This window comes from Arabidopsis lyrata (assembly GCF_000004255.2).
Source record: "Arabidopsis lyrata subsp. lyrata unplaced genomic scaffold ARALYscaffold_8, whole genome shotgun sequence".
Taxonomy (NCBI): domain Eukaryota; kingdom Viridiplantae; phylum Streptophyta; class Magnoliopsida; order Brassicales; family Brassicaceae; genus Arabidopsis; species Arabidopsis lyrata.
This window is the reverse complement of record NW_003302548.1, coordinates 22,395,662-22,418,956: the sequence shown is the minus strand read 5'-3', so window position 1 is coordinate 22,418,956 and position 23,295 is coordinate 22,395,662. Positions and strand designations below refer to the sequence as shown.

Below are 23,295 nucleotides of genomic sequence, written 5' to 3'. Positions count from 1 at the left end.
GTTACCAGGCTGTTAAAAAATAACAGAACCATGCATTTCTACAGAAGAGTTTTGTTTACCCGATGCGGTCAAAATTATATGTTTTCGAGAAGAATCGCATTGGGGGTAAGAGTCACGCGCGGAGTGAAGCGATTGAGAATCAGCGTCTGGAGCGTTTGGCGACGGCTTGAGCAAGTCCGTGAGTGGCTATAGCCGTTAGTGATTGGTCCGTAGGAAATGACTAGACTCGTAGCCAAGCATGTGTGGTCCTTTTTATTTTTTTTGTCAACCCTATTTGTCACAATGTCCTTTTTTTCCTTATAATTTCTTTTAAAAACAAAACAAAAAACAAAATAGCGACGTTTAATTTCTCAAAACAAAATCAATAGTTGAGAGAAAAAAAATACATAGTAAATAAATTATGTGGAAGAAATGGTGAGAGTTATTGACATTGAGACAAAAGTATGGAGAGTTTATACAGATTTGTACGACTTTGGGTCCAATCACAATAAAAACTCATTGTTCCCACTCTTCTATGTTTTTTTAGTTTTCTTTAATAATCACTTTGCTTATTGCACTTTCTTTTTAAAAGATTCAATATAAGCAAAGCGTGCTGCTTTTTGTGACACGAAAACAGCATCTCCACTCTCCATTTGCGTCATTTCCTTAAACATTGAGTTTAAACTTTAAAGATTACAATAAATATTCACTGTTTCTTTATATAAAAAAGGTTTAAAGTGTGGTGGCTATACGGAGAAAACTAAGCTAAAGTGATTTTGACTTCATCATTTGTAACTAAGTATAAAAAGAAGCACCCACCATTTCTTTAGAGGCTAATATGTGTCACTTAAAAAGGTATTATTTCAGTATACATAATTAGCTAATCCATTCCTCGGATATAAAAATGTACATAGATTAGAGTCTATGGAGACTTTTAGCATCGAATCTGCTGCAATCTGCTATACCACACTAAAGCCCAAAAACAAAATAGACCTTTTCTACGGGCCCAAATCAGGTGGATTTCAGTAAGGGAGTCCTTTTGTTGCAAAAGCAAAGTCCATCATCCTGAGATACATTGAGCTCCATGTGAAGCTACTTTCAAATTTGGTGATGAAACCAACTTCAAAGTTCACACTAATTTTCTCGATATGCATCCACTATACAAATGTTGTAATAAGTAAAAAGTACGTTAAGTGAATATGTTTATAATTTAAACCAGCATAACTGTTTCGGTTAATATCATCACCACTTATAATTTAGCTTAGCTTTTAATTTCTACTAGTTCCAACACTGATTGAGTTTGATCTTACAAAATTTCGAACAATTCGATGGACAAGAGCACAATCTATTACTACTATAATATGATAATAATATATATTTTTAATGCATAGTAATAAATATAATCCCTTAGGAAAGAAGTCAACGAAGAGGAAGAAGGGACAAAGACTTGTGGCCTGTAATTAGTTATGGTGTCACTTTGCAGTAACCAAAACGCCGACACCTCTCTTCCCCTCTTCTTCATTTCACCAGCTCCATGCATGTACGGTACAACCACCTCTATTCTAATCACACCCTCCCTCCCTCATTTCTTATTATTAATCTATTCAAACTTATAACCAATACAAACACATTTGGTGTTTTGTTTTATCGTAACTCCAATTTTGTATTCTTCCCAACAAACTCCCAATGATTAAATTATTTAGGACTTAATTGATAGTACTCATTTCATATTTCATCTCTTAATTTTATGTTTAGTCTAGCTCGTCTTTATGAAAATTTCACAGTTTTTAATCGGTTCACTAACCGTAAAAAACAGTAAACGGAATTTTAACCCGTACACTTTTTACCCTCACAAAGTTTAACAACTACATGATCAAGATCCGTTTGAACTAGTCGCACTTTCACTATTTTAAAAATTTACCAGGCGCTTATTTGATTTACGGGGATTTGTTAATTAGGTAACAATGTCCGTGTTAGATAAATGTTGCTTTCTTAATTGTATTAGAGAGATGTCGCCTTCAGAAATCTCCCAAACGAAGCTAAATTTTGAAGGAAAGGTGGAAATAATTATTAATAAGATTCCAGCAAATTAATCTTCTAGAATATAATAAATACTAGTATACATTATAATATTCTTCCACATTGTGACGTCGTCGTCAGTCTCTCTGATAGGTTTTAGTTCATATATTTAGTTTTTAATACTTCTCAAAACCAAATCACTTTGTTTTTAAAAACAGAGTCATCCTCTTCGTCTGCTTTCTCTGACCAAAACAGAGGAAGCAAAAATGAAAAGTGGAGGGAACACAAACACCAAGCTCATACTTGTTCATCCATACATTCAAAAACAAACAAGCACAAATCGTCTATGGCTTCTCGCTTTCGTCTCTTTCTTCACAATCGCTTTTCTCTTAACTCTCCTCTACACCACCGACTCTCTCATCCCTTCTAAAAACAACTCCACCACCGTCTCCCCCACCGTCAATTCCGCCGTCTCCACCGCTCCGATCACTCAGTTGCCAACTGCAGCCATCAATGCAATGCTTCACTACGCGTCGAGATCAAACGACAGCTTCCACATGTCATACGGAGAGATGAAATCAATCTCCGACGTCCTCCGCCGCTGCTCTCCGCCGTGTAATCTCCTAGTTTTCGGCCTAACACACGAAACCCTTCTCTGGAAATCGCTAAACCACAACGGACGTACGGTTTTCATCGAAGAGAATCGTTACTACGCAGCTTACTTCGAAGAAATCCACCCGGAGATCGAAGTCTTCGATGTTCAGTACACGACTAAAGCACGTGAGGCGCGTGAGCTAGTGTCGGCGGTTAAAGAAGCGGCGAGGAACGAGTGTCGTCCGGTGCAGAATCTTCTCTTCTCCGATTGTAAATTAGGACTCAATGATTTGCCGAATCATGTTTACGATGTTGATTGGGATGTGATCTTAGTTGATGGACCACGTGGCGACGGTGGAGATGTACCGGGAAGGATGTCGTCGATTTTCACGGCGGCGGTTCTTGCTCGGAGTAAAAAAGGCGGGAATCCGAAGACGCATGTGTTTGTTCATGATTATTACAGAGATGTTGAGAGACTTTGCGGCGATGAGTTTCTTTGCCGGGAGAATCTTGTGGAGTCTAACGATATGCTTGCTCACTACGTGTTGGATAGGATGGATAAAAACAGCACGCAGTTCTGTCGTGGTCGTAAGAAACGCTCTGTTTCTTCTCCATCGGCTTGAGTAAAATTTGCGCTAAAATCTTGTGGGACTGTGGAGAGTCAAATCAACCGACACAACGGTGGTCATTGACACCGTTAATCGCGGAGGAGTTTGTGTAAAATAAATACTTTTTTTTTCTACCTTTAAATATTTTTTCCTGCATTTTAAACTATGTGAAAATTCAATCAGATCAATTAAAATTTCAAAAAATCTCTTGGAAGTACAATAATTCGTATGGAATAGCCACTGATGATTGAGTGATACAACATAATGAATCAAGAACGTATATTTTCAACTCTCTAAATCCTTTGTGGAGACTCTTGTGGAGTCAGAGTATCTATCTCCTTTTTCTTGTAGAGTGGAACTCTTCCTCCAAGCTCTCTTAGCTGATCCACAAGACCGTATAGAAACTCAAACGTCAATATGTTTTGAGCATTAAGCTGTTCTCTAACTTGTGGATGAATTCTAAACCATTCTCCCAACATCTTATGAACGTGAGATCGAATCATCCTCCACGGAACCGGATGCTTCTCACACAACTTTAAATACTCAACAACTAAATCTCCCTGATCTAATCCTCCATCGACGAATCCCTCTTCTTCGTTTTCTGATACCCACTCAGCTGTTCTAAACCCAGCAAAGGCCGCTGGGTTTTCAAGAAGCGTCTCAGCAGAAAGAACACCTTCGACACCCGTCTCTTTGATGCAGTTATCAACATCTTCGATGCATCTTACATTCCCATTCCCAAGAACAGGGATTCTCAAAGCGTTTTTCACTTCCTTGATAGCACTCCAATCAGCTCTTAACTTTTTCCCGTCTTTCTCATCTCTTGTTCGGCCGTGAACAGCTAGCAGCGAGCAACCAGCATCTTCTAGCATCTTGGCGTACTTAAGTGTATCTTGGAGGTTCGGGAAGATTCGAATTTTACAGGAGACAGGAACATTGAGGTTCTGAGCTAACTTTTCAACAAGTGATTTCACCAAAGGAAGATTATCCATCAAGAATGCACCATAATTTCCTCGTCTTGCTATACGCTGAGGACACCTGAAACGAAAATCCCCCAAACATTCTTACTCAATATCCAAATTACAATGGGTCACTGTGCTCGGTACCCAAATCACTAAATCCAAACTATGATCTACCATGAGTCAAACTACTAAAGCTCATTCGTTCCCATAATCTTGGAACCCAAATCATTGCATTCTATCTTAGTTATCAGAATTAACAAACTTAAAACAGTGAAGTCATAAAGGTTTGATCTTTATCGAAGAGCCCTAACATACAAGATGTGAAAGAGAGAATTGCACTTACCCTAAATTGATATCAACATAATCGCAGTAAGGTTCGACTCTCTTTGCAGCTTCCAATAGTGTATCAGGATCATTAGCACAGAACTGCACAAACAATGGCCTGTCCTCCTACAATTTCATAATGCAATCAAAACCCTAAATTCAAAACTGATAAATCTCTCAGAAAAGCCAAAATCAAATGAAATCGTCAGGTAACTTACCTTACAAGTGGTGAATTCCTGATTTCGATACTTCTCAGTCTCGGTGAAAATCCTAGAATGCAACATCGGAGTATAAGCAGCCTGAGCTCCATACTTCTGGCAGAGCAATCGAAAGGGAAGCTCAGAGTTATCCACCATTGGAGCAACGATGTACTTAGGTCTACCCAGTTTTTTCCAGTGTGCCCAAGCTCGCTCTACCCTAGTATCAATGCTTAAGACCCGACTTGGAGAGCCCAAGCTTGCCGCCACTGCGTCGACCGTTTCCTCAATCTGCCCATCACGCTGCTCCGAACAGAGGAGATCGTCTATTACTTTCGACGGATCAGGTTTTGGATCCGGATTTTGGGTCATTGCTCGCGTCTGGGAGATGAAAGATTTTCGGGTCAGTAGAAATCTGAGATTCGAGAGATTTAGTTTCATGAGCTGACGACGGTAGACGAACTCATCGCCGCCGCCATAAATTAGGGGTCGAAGTGAGAGTCGCTTCAAAGTTTTGGGTTTCTCTATTAAAAAATGTTTCCCTTGACAGGTTTTGGGCTTTAGTGGGCTTCATGTATTCAAGTTAAAGGAATTTGGCCCACTTGGGAAATAAAGAGAAGATGGTAACCTAAATCGTACGACTATTATTCTTGCGTTGACTGCTGACGTAATCAAGCATCAAAACCAAATCATTAATTAACGTAACGTCTCTCTAATTTATACACGTGCTTTACCAAAATCTCCTCCTTAATCATCACTCCAGTCCAAATTCACGACATAATAAACGCCTCAACCTCTCATAATATCTCGCCACGTGTAACTCCAACATCGCTTTTTCTTTCCGATTTCCGTTTCTTTAAATATGTCCGTTGTACCAGCAGAAGGGTGGTAACCATATTAAATTATTAATTAAAGAGATAATTAAACCTTAATTGCAAAAGTAAATTAATTAATCTTAACAGACATTTTTTTCCCTCTTTTATGGTTTCGTTCGCTCTCACTGTTGAGCAGAAGGAAGAAGAAGAAGAAGAAGATGAAGCTCTCTGTGTTTCGATTGAGCTATTGGAACCGTCGAGGAAACAGTTTCCGATCATCGCCTTCGTTGGATCCCACATTCGACGGCAAATCTCCGTCGTCTGTGTTTTGGTTCGTCATTCATGGTCTCTGCTGCTTGATCAGCTTGATTTTAGGGTTCCGATTCAGCCATTTAGTACTCTTCTTCCTCTTCTCGACTTCCGTCACCAATCTATACACAACGCCTTTTCTCTCCGCCGGAAACGGCGGTGTAAGCCAGCTTCTCCGGCTAAAACCTCTAGAAACAGCAACTAACAGCACGGTGAAGAAGAACTCTCGAGTGGTGGTTGGAAGACACGGGATCCGGATCCGTCCATGGCCTCACCCGAATCCGATTGAGGTCTTGAGAGCTCATCAGTTGCTTGTGAGAGTACAGAAAGAGCAGAAATCGATGTACGGTGTGAGGAGCCCTAAGACTGTGATTGTGGTGACGCCGACTTATGTACGGACTTTTCAGGCGCTTCATTTGACCGGAGTTATGCACTCGCTTATGCTTGTTCCTTACGATTTGGTTTGGATCGTTGTGGAAGCTGGTGGAATCACCAACGAGACTGCTTCGTTTATCGCAAAATCAGGATTGAAGACGATTCACTTAGGATTCGATCAGAAAATGCCTAATACTTGGGAAGATCGTCACAAATTGAAGACCAAAATGAGACTTCACGCCTTGAGGTATTTAATCTCAGATTCACATGTTTTGCTTTCTGTTTTGATTGATTGATAGACTCTAATTGACTTGAATTGTTCATTGATTGGAAGAGCAGAATCGTGAGAGAGAAGAAGTTAGATGGGATTGTTATGTTTGCTGATGATAGCAATATGCATAGTATGGAGCTTTTTGATGAGATCAAACTGTGAAATGGTTTGGTGCTCTATCGATTGGAATACTTGCTCATTCTGGTAATGCAGATGAATTATCGTCGGTCTTGAAGAAAGAAGAAGGGAAGCGTAAAGAGAAACCTTCAATGCCAATCCAAGGTCCTAGTTGTAATTCCTCTGAGAAATTAGTGGGCTGGCACATTTTCAACACTCAACCTTATGCTAAGAAGACTGCGGTTTATATCGATGAGAAAGCGGCTGTGATGCCTATTAAGATGGAATGGTCAGGGTTTGTGTTGAATTCTAGGCTGCTTTGGAAGGAATCTGTAGATGAGAAACCAGCATGGATTAAAGATCTCAGCTTGTTGGATGATAACGACGAAATTGACAGTCCATTATCTCTGGTCAAGGATCCTTCCATGCTGGAGCCACTTGGAAGCTGTGGCCGTCGTGTCTTGCTTTGGTGGCTTCGTGTTGAAGCTCGAGCTGATAGCAAATTCCCACCTGGGTAAGTTTTGTTCTTTACTCATTCTCTCTGAGGCGATGCAAATTTCTCATCACATTATCACATGTTGACTTGAATGAACGCAGCTGGATCATAAAGTCGCCTTTGGAAATCACAGTACCATCAAAGCGGACACCTTGGCCAGACTCTTCCTCAGAGCTCCCAGCGGCGATCAAAGAAGCAAAAAGCGACACTAAGCCAAGAGGATCAAATAGCAAGAGCTCGAAAGGGAAACAAGAACCGAAAGCTTTCAATGGTGTCAAAGTATCAACAACTAGTTGAAGAAGACGTGAAAGATACTAAATATTGACGGAAGCTTGAAGCTTCTATAAATAGACCGAGTTTCATTTCATATTCTTTTTCACAGTATATATCGGAAAATTGTTTGGTGTGCATTAGCTTCATTGTATACAATACAAAAATCATATGGGATGTTTTGAGTTCTTCAAATCGATACTTAGCTCTAAAACAAAACTTGGAAGACAAAATATTCTCCTGACTTCTCTTAACCTTAAAACAGCAAAAATTTCAGACAACAAAAACAGGTGCAGTGAACTCCCTAACTTGAGCCATGGTCGATTTCTGTTAAAATCATTACCGAGACTTTGACTGTTTCTTCTCCAGTTTCATTTTGAGGTTGTCTATAATCTTATCCTGCGCCTGGATCTGATGTTCCTTAGCTTTGAGTTTGTGATTCAGTTCTTCAATTTCTTTTGAATGACCTTCGCAGCTGTTTGCAAAGTCCTTAGCTTTGAGTTTTTCCTTCAGTTCTTCAATTTCCTTTAAATGATCCTCACAATGGTTTGCATTTGCCTCTTCAGCCTCCTCGGATTCATCTTGAACCATTTTACGGACGTATAAACTGGCTCCTGATCCTGAACTCAGCTTAAACGCAACCATTTTTTGTGCCAAACCCCCTTTCTCCTGAAAGAGAAAGACAACAGAAACTCATTATATCGATTTTTCTTGTGATAGTTTCAGGCCTGAAATGACCAGACAGATAATTCTAAATACCTTAGCTGCTTCACCTTTAACTTTGTCAAATGCTTTATTTGCTTCTTCTGGACTATTAAAAACAACAAATGCATTGTAATAACCTCCTTTTCTTTTTGGTCGCTGCCCAAAAACATGATCCTCGTGAGAGAAAGAAAAAAAAATGAGTATAAAGATTAGGATGTTCGGATTTATTATATTACCATAACTTCCAGTGTGAACTTGCCGGTAATAACTCCTTTTAACTCTTGAGATGGGACATTGAGAGGGATTTTATGAAGGAAGAGCTTTCTCTTATCAGCCTCTCTTTGGTTTACATTTGCTTCTTTGGTCTCCTCAGATTCATCTTCTGTCTTCTGTCTCTTAGAACTCACATTGTTCTCCTCTGTTGTAGAGATTTCACCCGGAGATTCATCTTGAACCATTTTACGAACGTATAAACTAGCTCCTGAGCCAGAACTCAGCTTCAACGCAACCATTTTTTGTGGTAAACCCGCTTTATCCTGAAAGATAAAGACAATAGAACCTTGTTACATCGATTTTTTTTACAATAGTTTCAAATCCTGAAATAACCAAATAGATGTCCTAAATACCTTAACTACGTCTCCTACAACATTTTCAAATGCTTTATTTGCTTCTTCTGGACTATTAAAACCAACTACTGCATTGTAATAACCTCCTTTTCTTTTTGGTGGCTGCCCAAAAACAAATCACAAAAGCATGATCCTCGGTGAGAGAAAGAAAAAATGAGTATAAAGATTAGAATGTTTGAGTTTATAATATTACCTTAACTTCGAGTGTGAAATCCCCGTTAAGAACTCCATGTAACTCTTGAGATGGAACATCGTGAGGGATCTTATGAAGGAAGAGCTTTGTCTTATCAGCCTCTTTTTGGTTTACATTTGCTTCTTTGGGTTCCTCAGAATCATCTTCTGTCTTCTGTCTCTTAGAACTCACATTGTTCTCCTCTGTTCGAGCTCTCTTGGTTGTAGAGATTTCACTCAGAGACTCATCTTTAACCATTTTACGAACATATAAACTAGCTACTAATCCAGAACTCAGCTTCAGTGTAACCATTTTTTGTGGCAAACCTGATTTATCCTGAAAGAAAAAGACAATAGAAACTTGTTATATCAATTTGTTTACGATAGATTCAGATCCTGAAATAACCAGAGAGATGATCCTAAATACCTTAGCTACGTCTCCTTCAACATTTTCAAATGCTTCATTTGCTTCTTCCGGACTATTAAAATCAAGGACTGCAGTAGAATAACCTCCTTCTTTTTGTGGTGGCTGCCCAAAAACAAATCACAAACACACGAGCCTCGTGAGAGAGAGAAAAGAGAGTATAAAAGATTAGAATGTTCGAATTTTATAATACTACCTTAACTACGAGTGTGAAGTCCCCGTTAAGAACTCCTTGTAACTCTTCAGACGGAACATAGTGAGGGATTTTATGAAGGAAGAGCTGTGTCTTACCAGCTTCCTGTCTTTCCTCCTGTCTTTTCTTCTCAGCCACCAACATCTAATATGGATTTGCATGAAATTTTGTATGTGTTTCAGAAAACTAAAAATATATAAATACATTTATTTTGGAACTTAGAATGAATTGTAAAAATCCCCGTTACTTCTTCAGATTTTTGGATTGTAGTGTCTACTCCTTTTTCTACAACAGCAAGTACAAGTTTCATGGAAGCTGCTGCGTCATGAACACAATTGTGAGCAGCATCGGGCATTCTCAGTTCTTGACCCAAAACAGCCTGTAGAAACAAAAATACACATATTCAGGATTCGAAATCTCAATGAGCAGAGAATAATAAAATATTAGCATGCTTGCCTTGCATAGATTATTCAAAGAAGGTCTATGAGTCTTTGGTGCATTCTCAAACTCAAATACAAATGAAGTATCTATTACTCTCGCATGATCTATCCTCAACACTGTGATCAAAGTAACTCGTAAGCACAATCGAAATTAATAATATCTTAACAAAATATAAAGAAACTTTGGAGCTTTATGCTTACCTTTAAGATCATTATGCAAACCGTGACCTACCAAAATAGTTCCCTGAGAAAGAAACCTCCGCAATTTTTTCTGAATATCTGTTACAGATAGAGTAGCTCTCTCAAGATCCTCAGCAGTAACTCCAGTAATGTCAGTCTTATAGTTAAAAACCGTTTTGTCCGGTTTCACAAACTTGTCAAGAACCACCTAATTGATGAACATCAGATAAAAAAAAACAACACGGTTACAAAGCCCGATAACAGAGTATTGAGATTGAATGCTCTAAAGCTACAGACCTTTAAGTCGCGGTCCACAGCGCCAACTCTAACTACAGCCTCGGTCCCATCATCACAGGTAACCATCTCACAATCAATAGCAAGCATTCTAGTTGATTTCATCACTTTGGACTTCTTCTTTCCAAGTTCAGTTACAAACCAATCCTGTTTAGCAATACAGAATAAGTAAATGATAATATCATATGCAGGAGAAGCTAATACCAATTTGATAGAAACACAAACCTCAGCGTAGGAAGGAAACAAATAGTTTGTAGGGTACTGGAAATGCGTAATAGTCAATCGAACTAGCCTCTGCACTGCCAACAGCATAGTTATGAACCAATTGCTTAAAACAACCAAAACCTTATAATTAGATATCCTCAAAAATGTTCTCCACCTGCTCAGGAGTCTCTTTATCCGGAGTTTCTTGCTTGAATTTCTCAATTAGTTCACGATTAGCACCGCATTGCATAACCCTAGCTATTAGCTGAGACCAATAATCAAATGGTAAGAACTAATAATTAAGTAATCCAAATAAGATACAAATATCTACCAGCAATGTGTGAGTGTTACCTGCAAATCTTCTTTCTTTTTGAAGGTCAAAAGAAAAGCAACCAAAACATCATTGGAACGTCTCGAAGGATCACTCAAACTCGATCCGAATTTTTTGTCGTAAACATTTAGAAACTCCTTCCAACCTCCGTTTTCGCCTTCTAAACCACGTTTCTGAACTAGCTTCACCAAGTCTACTAGCACCTAAAGTCAGAGAATGAGATTTTTAGCTGAGAAAATATCTAGTGTGGTATGATAACGGGAGAGACTTACTTTTTTCTCAGCAGTAGCTAGTTTATGCTCCATTACCAAGAGTTTTAACGGACGGTGGCTCTGTGTGTTTGAAAGAGGCGGCGAGATGGAGAAAGGAGAGTTGGGGAAGACGGAGAATCTAAATTTAGGGTTTTATTCTGTTTGTTTATTTTTTTTATTTTTCTTGCTTATGTTTTAATTACTGTTTTGTCCAATTCGATGTTACTTTGTTTGAAATTACTTGTTTTAGTTCAGGTTTTAATTTTTATTTTATCTAATGAAATAAATTATTTGAGTTTATAGCAATTTTATTGTGAACTAGGCCCCTGTGAGAAGTCTGTAATGAATCATCATCATCAACCGGTTTAGATTTTTGTTTGTCCCTGGAACAGCTCAAATTATTTACTGTTAATGTCAGTGTTCTAAAAAGCGGTCTACGCGGTCGCCTAGGCCCCGACTAGGCGCTAAGCTCTCATACGACGCTTAGATAACCGCCTTAACCGCTTAAAATTACATAGAATTTGTTTAATTTATTTTTTTAATTTTTAATTAAATTTTATTTATATATATATATAATTATAAATATTCATATATTGTTTAATATAAATAAATAATTTATCTAATTTTTGTTTATGATTTCATATTTTTAGTTTTTTTTAAAAAATATTTTTATATATAATATCATACTTATAATGTTTTATGTTATACACGTCTAAATCGCCTAAAAATCTCCTAGACCCCGATTAGGCGTTTTAGGCGCTAGGCGCTGGGTCACCGCCCGCTTAGCGCCTAGCGCTTTCTTGAACATTGGTTAATGTTGTTAATTTAGTATCTTAGCATTATTTCTGTAAATTTGTCATTAAAAAACTAAGGAAATTATCCTACAAGCTTTAAAAGAAATTTTCAAATAATGGGCTTTATTATTGGGCTAACGTAAGAAAAAGATCAACACCGACATAACTCACGTTTCCTTTCTCTAAATGTTGAAAACCAAAGAGTCCCATATCGACTATGGGAAGAATCAGTTGTTAGTATATTCTTCTATAAATAATGAGTACCCCAGCGAACAATATTAACTTACGGTTCATTGGGCCTTTGATTAGTTTCAGGCCAGAGTCCATTAAAACCGAAAATATTCGGTACAGTCTATTCTTTTCTTTTTTTTCAACGGTTTTCAACTCTTTTCTTTTCTGTTTTTTTTTTTTTTTTTTTTTTAATTTTGTTTCGATTTTTTTTTTAGTTTTTTCGAATACTAAATTAACATTACGTTGCGAAAACTAACTGGATTTTGGATCCCGTCATTTAACCGTGATCGTTAGCGATTCCACAAATCCAACATGTTTTCTCATTTTAATGTAAATTTAGCATTTATTTTTACTTTTTTTTTCTTTAAATATTTTCAACTCCTTTCTTTTTTTTTCTAAAGTTTGTTTTCTTCATTTTTTTTAACTTTTTAAAAATACTAAATTAACATTACGGTGTGAAAACTAACCGGATTTTGGATCCCGTCATTTAACCGTGATCGTTAGCGATTCCACAAATCCAACATGTTTTCTCATTTTAATGTAAATTTAGCATTTTTTTTTTACTTTTTTTTTCTTTAAATATTTTCAACTCCTTTCTTTTTTTTCTAAAGTTTGTTTTCTTCATTTTTTTTTAACTTTTTAAAAATACTAAATTAACATTACGGTGTGAAAACTAACCGGATTTTGGATCCCGTCATTTAACCGTGATCGTTAGCGATTCCACAAATCCAACATGTTTTCTCATTTTAATGTAAATTTAGCATTTTTTTTTACTTTTTTTTCTTTAAATATTTTCAACTCCTTTCTTTTTTTTTTCTAAAGTTTGTTTTCTTCATTTTTTTTTAACTTTTTAAAAATACTAAATTAACATTACGGTGTGAAAACTAACCGGATTTTGGATCCCGCCATTTAATCGTGGTCGTTAGCGATTCCACAAATCCAACATGTTTTCACATCTTTTAAATTTAGTATTTATTATTTACTTTTGTTTTCTTTAAAAGTTTTCAACTCTTTTCTTCTTTTTTTAAAAAAGTTTTTTTCCTTCATTTTTTAAGTTTTTATAAATACTAAATTAACATGACATTGTGAAAAATAACCGGATTTTGGATCCCGCCATTTAACCGTGGTCGTTAGCGATTTCACAAATCCAACATGTTTTCACATCTTAATGTAAATTTAGCATTTATTTTTTACTTTTTTTTTTCATCAAAACTTTTCAACTCTTTATTTTTTTAAGTTTTTACAAATACTAAATTAATATTACGTTGTAAAAACTAACCGAATTTTGGATCCCGTCATTTAACCGTGATCATTAGTGATTCCAAAAATCCAACTTGTTTTCACATCTTATGTAAATTTAACATTTATAACTCTTTCTTTTTTTCTCAAATTTTTTTGTTTTGATTTTTTTCTTTGCATTTTTAATGTTTTTTTTTTACAAATACTAAATGAACATAACAATGTTGAAATGCATATACTATATGTTTATATTGTTTAGTTTAATTGAAATACAACGCATTTAATATTAAAAAATATCTATATAGAAGTTTTCTTATTCAAAAATTTGAGATACTTAATTTTGGTAAGTTTAGTTAACAAAAATAAGTAGTGTTTGGTAAGATTTGATAGTATATTTTTTTCTTGTCAACATTGATAGTAGAATTAAATAAATAAATAAAAAAAGATAAGAATAATTGTGAGTTTGACACATAAGCACTAAAAATCTCTTTTAATATACAGTGGATAGATGTACAACAAATGTTTTATAAACAGAATTATTTATAATTATTTATTTATTATTTAGGAATGACTCTTTTGAGCTTTAGGATGTTAAAAAAAAACAGAATTATTTATAAGTTATATATATATAAACAGATATATATATATACTTTTAAAAAGAAACAAAGCATATATAGACAAAATTAAAAATATCAAATTTGTAATAATAAAGGAAATAAATATATCAAAATTTGGTAACTATAGATTTTATAAAAAAAAATTATGTGTGTTTGGTAAGTGGTTTAAGGAAAATGAAAATAAGAAAAATTGTGTTTCGCATATGTGATAGTAAAATTAAAAATATATATAATATAATGTTGAGAAAAATTGTGTGCTTACCATATCAGTATCGAAAAAAAACTCGTTTGAAACCAAGAGTTGAAACCAAGAGTGTATGACCTAGTTGCTTGTTTGAAAGGATAAAATATTCGTCATGTCAATGTAAAAGATCGAATTCCTTTATTTACAATTCGTCATGGACCGTTTTAACTTGCCTTCAAAACTTCACCATCACCAACATAACTTATCCAGGTTACTTCAGTCAAATCTGACGACTCATTCACATCAATGGACTAACATTGAGATTCCAAAGAGAGAAAACAAATAAATCCGAATCCCAAATCAATAGTCAATACTCAATACAATAAATGTTCGTCCTTGGACTGACTTTTCTAATCGACAAGTCTTGCACACATGAAAATGAAAGAGGATTACAAATAAAGACAGAAATTTCACATAAACAAAGATTCTTTTTGACAATTACCGTTTTTATAGTTATAGCTCAGCAGAACTACTAGCATTATCATTATGAGACCATCTTCTGAATGTGCAAGTTACCAAGTTTCTTCCAGCAAGAAACCCTAACTTTGACCTAATCGTTGCTAATCTACTTCCTCCATTGTTGCCACCACTATTACCTGAACCAATCTCTGCCACAATTCCACCTGCTTGAACCACCCTCGGCTCCTCGACAACGGTTTCAACCTCACCATCCACCACCACCACCGCTTCGGTTTCATCACTATCCATGCTCACCACAAGTGTCCTCCTTTGTTCACGCAGCCAATCTCCAATCTCTCCAGTTACCACTTTACATTTCTTCACCTTCAATTTCACCAGATTAGGACAACCCACAGCGAGCGCCTCAATCCCTCGATCCGAAACAGGACATCCTTTGATACAAAATTTCCTCAATGCTCCACATTTCCTAGCGATGCAAGCGATCTCTGTATCGCCTATTGTTCCACTTCCACAAAGTGCTAATCGTTCAAGCTTCTCACAGTTTGAAGCAATGGCTGCTAAACTCATATGAGTTGCATTAACACCAATCAGAACAAGTTCTTGTAAGTTTAAGCAGTGTTTAGCAACAGAGATTAGACCTTCATCACCAATCCTATTAGTCCTCCAACCATCAATATGAAGTTTCCTCAGCAGCTTACATCTCTCAGCTACATTAATCAGACCATAGTTTGAGCATTCTGGAGTTTTTACTATATGCAATGTCTCTACATTTGAGCATTTAGATATCGCAGATAGCCCAATGTCACTCACTTGGAGTCTCTCTAGGTGAATTTCACTTAAAGAACTCTTACCATCTCCAATCATCTGAAGAACTCTATCCCAATCACCCAAACAACGAATAATTTTAAGTGTTTTCAGAGTTCTTGTAGTAGCAACCAATGGTTCAAATACCTGGCCATTAACGAGCTCCTTCAAGCAAATCGACCTGAGCGAAGAAGATGAACCAGCAGGCAGGTGAATCAACTCGGCTGCTTCATGAATTCCTCGAAGTCGCTTCACCGACAATTCCTCCAGAAGCTTACAATGTTCGAGCATCGCGTTCACGCCTTTAGCTCCAAAATTGCAAGATCCAACAGATAGCTTCTTTAGATTTTTACAATTCCGAGCAAACTCTTCCATTCCCAGATCCGTAATCTCGCGACAACCACGAAGCTTAACACGAGTCAGATTCAAACAACGAACAGAGATCATAGCCAAAGCTTCATCGCTCAAGCTAACAGACTTCCGATCACATCGGAGAGCAAGCTTCGTCACCGAATCGAATCGATTGAACATAGAAGTTAGGAAAGGGAAGATCTCATCCTTAGCATCTAGAGATAACCGATGACGATTCTGACCGTCGACGTACAACCACCGTTTACAAACAAGAGAGCATCGCTTCCGATCTCCAGCTCCAAGAAACTGAAACACATGAGCTAAACACTCATCCGGCAGATCTCCGGTGAAATCCCGATCTCTAACCGCCACAACATTTCCCAAAGCCATCGATTCTCCTCCAGAAACAATCACCGGAGACCATAACCTCAAATCAATCTCTCGTCCGTTCGATTCCGCCGTAGACGACGGCGCTTGGCCCATCACCACCGAATGGTTTCGTTTTCCTCCTTTCTCTTCCTCAGCAATTTTTTTTTTAATTTCCCTTTTATTTATTTTTGTTGTGAGATTTTTTTGTTTGAGGAATTATAAAGTACACACAGTAACGGCTCATCCGGTCAATAAGGGGACACGTGTCTTAATCGTAGTCGACACGCTCGACCCAACTCACACTCCACGCGCTTTATTTAATTCATCCTCAACCGTCAGATAAAAAAAATAAGTGTTGAGCTAATCCTGATCGTTGATTACTTCCACCTTTTTAAACTTTTTGTTTTTGCTTTCTTTTTTATAACCTCTCGTCACGCTCTTCTTCTGCGACCATCATTACTTCTCGTGTTCAACGGTCAAACTTCATGTTCTCAAGACACTACTACTGAACTTTTGTTTTTGTATGCTAATGACTATTCAATTATTTTATACTATTAATTGTTTTTCTTAGATTGAAATTTTTGAAAAAAAATGTCAATTACGTTGAGACAGATATAAATTAATACCCCACCAGTTGAGAGAATCTACGCATTACGCATATGCTTGGTTTTTAATCTGTTTTTTGGTTCTCGAATGGTTGATGACATAATTTAATTTTCAGTTAATTATTTGAAGATTCGGATGATATATATTGATGAAACATTAATGCAAGCTTGCCTACCAATATGATAATGTAGGGGGGAAAATAGCATCTTCGTAATAGACATTTTCATTGGACCGCCTTGTCTATCAAATTAAAATTATTAACGCAATATCTTAGAAGCCCATATTAGCAAGATATGTTTGGATCCAGTTATTGATAAAGCCCATATTTAAGTTTGATGGGCCAAAACGTATAAATCAAAAAAAAGAAAAAAAAAGAAAAAAAACTGGATTAGGTTTTTGATTTAAATAGAAAAAATTTTAATAATATGTGGATTTATGTGATAATTATTAATTCAGGGAAGTTTGTTAAAGTATAAGGATAATTAATATCCTGAAAACTCTGAACAATGATTGGTGAACGTCAAAAGTTGGTGTTACTTTAATATATCGGCACATTGCATTAACATTACGACAGTATTATTACAAAAACTTAAAAAAGAATGTGCCTCATTTAAATGGGGGTTTGTCTCTTTTTCTCCAACCAAAAACACAATGATAATGCTTAAACCAAACAGTACAACTCTTTTCATGTTTGACTCCAGATCTTATGATCAATTCCTAATCCATGTTTTGATATTATGTCAAACTATCTGGTTCTCGAGGTTACAAATTTCTTGAACTCTCCCTCTGGACTTTTTATTTTATTTTGTTTCTAACCATATTTTCTGTAACCATCATATCTCCCATAGTGCTTTTTTTACATGCCACTATCAATTTTACTTACAAAAGTTACTGGTTTACAACGGCGACCATCGTTTGAATTCGGATAAAGATAAAGAACGAAATGCAGAGAGGTGGGGACAAATTACAAGAAGGAAATGAAAATAAGATGTGAAAGGTGGAAATGAGAAGTCGCTATTAAACTTTGTAGTAATCCCTCTCAGATTCAGACTTCATTTCGCTTGTTACCAATGGCTTGTTTCACATCTTTCCCTCTCGTGATTTACTTATATGATTATATCTTATCTTTATATATGTGTCTGGATCATGCATTAAATACAAATAACATCCAAAAAAACTTGTGTATTTCTCTTTCTTTTCCAATAACATGTACGCGTATAGTGGTAATACTCAGATTCAAACATGAACATGACTATACCAAATTAGACCACTAATCACATTTCTTGATAAACAATCGTTAGTAATACGCACATTTTTGTCTGAATCATATCAAAGATCATGGTACAATAATCGTAAAACTAGAAGTGATATATTGTTTGTAACTATTTTCTGTATATCACATTATGGTACAATTGTAAAATAGAAGTTATATATTGTTTGTAAGTATAACACGTTAACGATCTGTTCTTTCTTTTGTTCCACTTCCTTCATTTCATTTGTTGTTTTGTTCTATCCTTCATTTTTGTATTGTAACCAGGCTCAAAAGAAGGTATTTTGACCACTACTGTTGTTGTTAAGTTTAAAACATCCTTTTTGGATAATTTAGTTTTTATTGTAAAGTCAAGAAAAATATATATGTTTAATTAATCTGCTAATCGCCTTTTTTTTTTTTTGCCTCGAATCAGAATTTTAACATATAAAGAAGCAGGTTCGAATTAAATAATCACTCTTTTAAAGAGATCTTTATAGAATACATAAAAAAAATCAAACTATTTATAGGAAAAATAAATAGACAATTTTTATTTCTTTTTGCTTTCAATTTATGTACATTGGACCACAGAGAATCTGCAAAGCTATGTATCAAGAAAGACGTGACTATAATAAATACCACGAACAATAAATAACTAGATTCATATTACGAATCCTTTTAAGTATTCCCCCAAAAAAAACTAGTCTTAAATACGTGTATTGCACATAAAAAATTCATCCCGTCTTTAGAAATCCTTTTTTGTTTGCTAAATGTTTAAGAATAACAAATTCTTTTAACAAAATGATTCAAAGTAAAATATGATCTTTTAAGTAAAAGAAAAATTAATGGTTAGATCTGTTTTGTTGTAATCAATGATAAAAATCCAAGATGACAAAAAAAAAAAAAATGATAAAAATCCAAAAAAAAAAAATCAAGAATGAGTTAATCAATCCGCAACACAAAGGAGCGCAATATCACGATCCGATCAAGACATATGTTAGCCTCCATCGTACGGACAGGGTTTAAGAGCGTTTATACACGCGCGATAATTCGCGTGGGTTAAGATACATAAATACTCTAGAGGCTGTTACTAATTAATTCGTTAATTATAATAATTTTCTCCCGCGAAAACATCCGAATATTAAAAAAAAATAGAGAAATAAAACGAAATGAAAAGAAAAAAAAAAAAGACAAGCGTGAGATAATAAAACAAACCCTTGGCTTTCTCTTAGTCTTAGCAATAGTCCGGTCTCTTGTTCCTTTTTCTTCTTTCTTCACTGTAGAATCCGTCGACAAAAACTAGCTTCAATGGCATAATGAGCATTGAAATCTGCAATTTCTTCTTCACGGAAGAAGAAGAAGATGGCTTTGGAGAAAGAAGAAGATGCGTCACAAAACGCACCGTTTTGTGTCCTTGATGGGCTCTATTGTGAGGAAGAAACCGGGTTTGTGGAAGAAGAAGATCTTGATGACGGAGATTTAGATTTTCTCGAGAAATCTGATGAGAGTGTCGTAAAGTTTCAGTTTTTACCTCTTTTGGATATGTTTTTATGGGATGACGATGAGCTTATGAGTCTGATTTCAAAGGAAAACGAAACGAATCCATGTTTTGGGGAAGAAATCTTAGATGGGTTTTTGGTTTCTTGTAGAAAAGAGGCTTTAGATTGGGTTTTTAGGGTTAAATCTCATTACGGGTTCTCTTCTTTGACGGCTATTCTTGCTGTGAACTACTTCGATAGGTTTATGACAAGTATAAAGCTTCAGACTGATAAGCCATGGATGTCTCAGCTTGTAGCTGTGGCTTCTTTGTCTTTAGCTGCTAAAGTTGAAGAGATTCAAGTTCCATTACTCCTAGACCTCCAAGTTAGTTTCTTTCGTCTCTTATAATGTGGCTGCTTTAGTGTTTGCCGAGTTTTGATGGAGTTTCTTTGGTGTGTTTGTGGTTTAAGGTGGAAGAAGCAAGATATGTCTTTGAAGCTAAGACTATACAAAGAATGGAGCTTTTGATTCTTTCTACTCTTCAATGGAGAATGCACCCTGTGACTCCAATCTCTTTCTTTGATCACATTATCCGGCGATTTGGTTCTAAATGGCACCAGCAATTGGACTTCTTTAGGAAGTGTGAGCGTCTTCTGATCTCTGTTATTGCTGGTGAGGTTTCCTTTTTAAAACCCTTTTTGATGTTTTTGTTTGGATTTTTGTTGCTAAATTCTGAATCTTGGTTGCAGATATGAGGTTTATGAGTTACTTCCCTTCTGTCTTAGCTACTGCAATAATGTTCTTTGTCATCGAGGAATTGAAACCATGTGATGAAGTTGAATACCAATCTCAAATAATGACTTTACTCAAAGTTAATCAGGTCTGTTGCTTAAAAAGACTTTGTTATTAGTCAGAATTGTTAAAGATCAGAATTTGATTAAGTATTGACTTCACAGGAGAAAGTAAATGAATGCTATGAACTATTACTGGAGCACAATCCAAGCAAGAAGAGGATGATGAATTTGCTCGATCAGGACAGCCCAAGTGGTGTGTTAGACTTTGACGACAGCTCAAATAGCTCCTGGAATGTCTCTACTGCTTCAATGTCCTCATCATCTTCATTTCCAGAGCCTCTGCTCAAGAGAAGGAGAGTGCAGGAGCAGCAAATGAGATTGCCTTCAATAAATCGTATGTTTCTCGATGTGCTTAGTAGTCCTCGCTAGTACCTTTCTTTGATCAAATGTGTCAAAACATAAATTCAGTCTCTCTTTTTCGCTTCATTTATCGGCTGTGGCTACAATTTTAAGGCAGAACATTTTGTGATAACTCTAAGCTAATTCTGCCTCTTAAATCATATTATTCATTCATCAGTCATTATCATCTTCACAGTAGATCAACATTAAGAGTTAGTGATTATATTGCAAATTTGTTAGCTGATTATGTCCAAGTAGAATGTTGAAGAGAGAATTCAAAAGTCAAAAAGTAAGGAGTACTACATCGTCCTTGAAATCTCAACAAACACTAGCAATATAGGGATTTAAACTAAGAATTGACTGATATATAAACATCAGTAACAGTAAATACGTAAAAAAAAAGTATCACTCTCTCTATCTCTCCTGATATGTCAATTGTTTGATATGGAGATCTCTTGGACCTGTTTAAATTTTGGTGAGATAAGATTGGAAAAAGAAGAGTGGTTGATATAAATGATAAACCTGAAACATCTGATTTCTTCTGTTGGGTTAGTAAAACATGTGAAAGAAAACCTCAGTTGTACCTTTTGAGCAGACCCAAGCAGAAACAAGAAGAGTGGTTGGTTTTTTCCATAATTTAATTTCTTTTTGTAAATAAATAATCTCTTTAATTTTTGGGGTAATTTTCAATTTTGATTTGAAAGGAAAGGATTTTGAGACCAGACAAAGGGTGGTTCAAGTACTTGTCTTGTTTTTATCCTTGAAGATGAAAAAAATCTCGTGGACATATATGTATGCAAGTATGTAACACACTCCTCCTATGACTTGAATTTACTGTCTCATGTCTTGTCAAAGACAAAGACAATAAATATGTTATTAGCTTTTAAGCACCATCTGTGAATAACCCATTGGGCATTCATCAGAATTTCAGACACATAAATATCTATGGATTCTGACATGTATATGAATTATTGTGATGGTTTTATTGGAATATGAGATTTTAAGAAGCTTTCTTGGGTTCTTAAGTATTACTACTACTGAATAATCCAATCAAACCGGGCCTTGTGGCCTAATGGTAAAAAGGTCACAGCTGTGACTTCCGCCACCAGGATTCGAAGCACGGCTATTGGCAGGTTTACATAGGGAAATTATCAGCCTCGTGTGATTAGTCTTTGGGTCTAGAAAACCTTTGGGAAATCCGCGGTTATTCAAAAAAAAAAAAAATAATAATCCAATCAAGACCTTCCTATAGTCTTTGATGATTTAGTTCGTTCTTATTCCAATGATAATTGTTTTTTTTTGTTAAACTGGTTTTAGTATATCGAAATTTTAATTGCTGAAAATAGCGTCTTCAACGGTCGGATCTTTTTTTCTTCTTTTTAGCAGAACAAAAAGAAAAAGCCTGTCAATTTTCTTTTTTAAAAAGCTTTGAATTTGTTTTTTAAAAGTTATACGTACGTTGGTCTTGCCCACCAACATACCACACGGTAAAGCTCACGTTTTTGTACTCCACCGTCTTTATACGTTATATATACTGATTACTATAAAACAATTCAGCACACAAATAGTTAGGAAAATAACAAGACACAGAATAAAATAAACTAGCAAAAAAAAAAAACTTGCGAATTGCGATGGTTATATATTGGTGGTGATGAACAAAAATACAAGGCATTTTGCATACAAAAAAAAAAAAAAGGCTTTATCCAACTTTATTCTTAACAGTGTTATAAGCTCACATTTTATCTTATAGACATTTTTATTTCTTGATATTTGTAACCAATAATAATATTTGGTATAGATTAGAAAAATTAAAAACCGGTGAAAACTAATAACATTTAGGGGTTTCATTATGGGAATACAAAGAGGATTTTTACAGTTGTAAATATGATTATTTATTTTTTATTTTGAGAGATGACTTCTTTGGCAGATTTAAGGGTGGATTCAACGGCAGCAGCAGCTCCGACAAGAACTCCGCCGCTAGTTTTGGGATGAGATTGATGAACCACCTCTACATTTCTTTGCTCTGAGCCTTTCCCCGCCGAAGAACGATGTTCCGTCGTTTCCACCACAACTTTTGATGATCCATCCTCTTGTATTTTTTCAGTCTCCATTTCCTTATAAGTAAAATCAAATAAAAAGATATTACAATTTAATCATTTTCAAAATTATATTACAATTTAATTATTTATATATAACTAAACGAAAAATACCAAGAAGTAAAGAACATGAATTCATCATACCTTCATGGCTTTTAGGTTCATATCTTATAAAACTAAATCGTAACAGTATCTCTTTTTCTAATTGGAGTTAAGGAAAAAAGTAACAAATTAAATTTATAAAAGAAAAGCACAAAATCGTTAATTTGAGTATATGAACGTCCGGTTCTTACGTTTGTCTTTCTATTTTCTCCAAAATATTAATTGGCCAGCCTGAGTGTTAGGAAAAAACCATTATGCATCTAAACTTTTTATTTTTACAATTTTCACACAAGTAATCCAAAATATTAATCCGCCATTACCCACAACTAAACTACTTATGTTCAAT

The 23,295-nt window shown here is 35.6% G+C and overlaps 7 protein-coding genes across 8 annotated transcripts; 3 read left to right on the top strand and 4 right to left on the bottom strand.

Moving 5' to 3' along the window:
* The first annotated feature begins 2,158 nt into the window (after positions 1–2,158).
* On the top strand, positions 2,159–3,336 carry LOC9301093 (protein IRX15-LIKE). Its single transcript, XM_002866667.2, has one exon. The coding sequence runs from the start codon at positions 2,265–2,267 to the stop codon at positions 3,213–3,215; it is 951 nt and encodes a 316-aa protein (XP_002866713.1). The 5' UTR covers positions 2,159–2,264; the 3' UTR covers positions 3,216–3,336.
* A 36-nt stretch (positions 3,337–3,372) lies between these two features.
* On the bottom strand, positions 3,373–5,188 carry LOC9302785 (tRNA-dihydrouridine(16/17) synthase [NAD(P)(+)]-like). The gene is made up of 3 exons (XM_002864971.2): positions 4,705–5,188; positions 4,506–4,612; positions 3,373–4,238 (listed from the first exon to the last, which is right to left on the bottom strand). Exons 1-3 carry the CDS (start codon positions 5,122–5,124, stop codon positions 3,494–3,496), a joined length of 1,272 nt encoding a protein of 423 aa, XP_002865017.1. The 5' UTR covers positions 5,125–5,188; the 3' UTR covers positions 3,373–3,493.
* A 463-nt stretch (positions 5,189–5,651) lies between these two features.
* On the top strand, positions 5,652–7,531 carry LOC9301092 (probable beta-1,4-xylosyltransferase IRX14H). Its single transcript, XM_021032416.1, is given in 4 exon segments — positions 5,652–6,429; positions 6,522–6,601; positions 6,604–7,084; positions 7,168–7,531. Coding segments are annotated over 4 exon segments (1,470 nt in total). The 5' UTR covers positions 5,652–5,716; the 3' UTR covers positions 7,364–7,531.
* Positions 7,453–11,496, bottom strand: LOC9301091 (small RNA degrading nuclease 3). 2 transcript variants are annotated; one of them, XM_002864970.2, is made up of 15 exons: positions 11,177–11,496; positions 10,925–11,107; positions 10,749–10,838; positions 10,595–10,663; positions 10,373–10,516; positions 10,097–10,283; positions 9,912–10,012; positions 9,703–9,834; positions 9,459–9,599; positions 9,266–9,367; positions 8,861–9,175; positions 8,668–8,769; positions 8,278–8,577; positions 8,096–8,197; positions 7,453–8,005 (listed from the first exon to the last, which is right to left on the bottom strand). In XM_002864970.2, exons 1-15 carry the CDS (start codon positions 11,207–11,209, stop codon positions 7,676–7,678), a joined length of 2,331 nt encoding a protein of 776 aa, XP_002865016.1. In that variant the 5' UTR covers positions 11,210–11,496; the 3' UTR covers positions 7,453–7,675. The 2 variants fall into 2 exon arrangements, with proteins under 2 accessions (XP_002865016.1, XP_020888065.1); XM_021032406.1 differs by lacking the exons at positions 10,925–11,107; positions 11,177–11,496 and having other exon boundaries at positions 10,595–10,668; positions 10,749–10,837.
* A 3,021-nt stretch (positions 11,497–14,517) lies between these two features.
* LOC9302784 (F-box protein SKIP2) lies at positions 14,518–17,004 on the bottom strand. The gene has a single exon (XM_002864969.2). It carries the CDS (start codon positions 16,336–16,338, stop codon positions 14,734–14,736), a length of 1,605 nt encoding a protein of 534 aa, XP_002865015.1. The 5' UTR covers positions 16,339–17,004; the 3' UTR covers positions 14,518–14,733.
* Positions 17,005–19,278: 2,274 nt separating this feature from the next.
* On the top strand, positions 19,279–20,932 carry LOC9301090 (cyclin-D3-2). Its single transcript, XM_002866665.2, has 4 exons — positions 19,279–19,942; positions 20,029–20,230; positions 20,308–20,438; positions 20,515–20,932. Exons 1-4 carry the CDS (start codon positions 19,442–19,444, stop codon positions 20,779–20,781), a joined length of 1,101 nt encoding a protein of 366 aa, XP_002866711.1. The 5' UTR covers positions 19,279–19,441; the 3' UTR covers positions 20,782–20,932.
* Positions 20,933–22,438: 1,506 nt separating this feature from the next.
* Positions 22,439–23,246, bottom strand: LOC9301089. The gene is made up of 2 exons (XM_002864968.2): positions 22,992–23,246; positions 22,439–22,865 (listed from the first exon to the last, which is right to left on the bottom strand). Exons 1-2 carry the CDS (start codon positions 23,010–23,012, stop codon positions 22,644–22,646), a joined length of 243 nt encoding a protein of 80 aa, XP_002865014.2. The 5' UTR covers positions 23,013–23,246; the 3' UTR covers positions 22,439–22,643.
* Between the last annotated feature and the right edge of the window lie 49 nt (positions 23,247–23,295).

What these genes read in the sequence shown, in the direction of transcription:
- LOC9302784 (XM_002864969.2), bottom strand. Translation starts at nt 16,338, where the DNA reads ATGGGCCAAGCGCCGTCGTCTACGGCGGAATCGAACGGACGAGAGATT.
- LOC9301090 (XM_002866665.2), top strand. Translation starts at nt 19,442, where the DNA reads ATGGCTTTGGAGAAAGAAGAAGATGCGTCACAAAACGCACCGTTTTGT. An exon ending in TCTGATCTCTGTTATTGCTG is followed by an intron (nt 20,231 to 20,307) that starts GTGAGGTTTCCT and finishes TCTTGGTTGCAG; the next exon opens with ATATGAGGTTTATGAGTTAC. An exon ending in CTTTACTCAAAGTTAATCAG is followed by an intron (nt 20,439 to 20,514) that starts GTCTGTTGCTTA and finishes TTGACTTCACAG; the next exon opens with GAGAAAGTAAATGAATGCTA.
- LOC9301093 (XM_002866667.2), top strand. Translation starts at nt 2,265, where the DNA reads ATGAAAAGTGGAGGGAACACAAACACCAAGCTCATACTTGTTCATCCA.
- LOC9301091 (XM_002864970.2), bottom strand. Translation starts at nt 11,209, where the DNA reads ATGGAGCATAAACTAGCTACTGCTGAGAAAAAA. An exon ending in CTTTGAATAATCTATGCAAG is followed by an intron (nt 9,835 to 9,911) that starts GCAAGCATGCTA and finishes TTGTTTCTACAG; the next exon opens with GCTGTTTTGGGTCAAGAACT. An exon ending in TTGAAGGAGACGTAGCTAAG is followed by an intron (nt 9,176 to 9,265) that starts GTATTTAGGATC and finishes TTTTTCTTTCAG; the next exon opens with GATAAATCAGGTTTGCCACA.
- LOC9301089 (XM_002864968.2), bottom strand. Translation starts at nt 23,012, where the DNA reads ATGAACCTAAAAGCCATGAAG. An exon ending in TGAACCTAAAAGCCATGAAG is followed by an intron (nt 22,866 to 22,991) that starts GTATGATGAATT and finishes TTTACTTATAAG; the next exon opens with GAAATGGAGACTGAAAAAAT.
- LOC9302785 (XM_002864971.2), bottom strand. Translation starts at nt 5,124, where the DNA reads ATGAAACTAAATCTCTCGAATCTCAGATTTCTACTGACCCGAAAATCT. An exon ending in AGGAATTCACCACTTGTAAG is followed by an intron (nt 4,613 to 4,704) that starts GTAAGTTACCTG and finishes ATGAAATTGTAG; the next exon opens with GAGGACAGGCCATTGTTTGT. An exon ending in TATGTTGATATCAATTTAGG is followed by an intron (nt 4,239 to 4,505) that starts GTAAGTGCAATT and finishes TTTTCGTTTCAG; the next exon opens with GTGTCCTCAGCGTATAGCAA.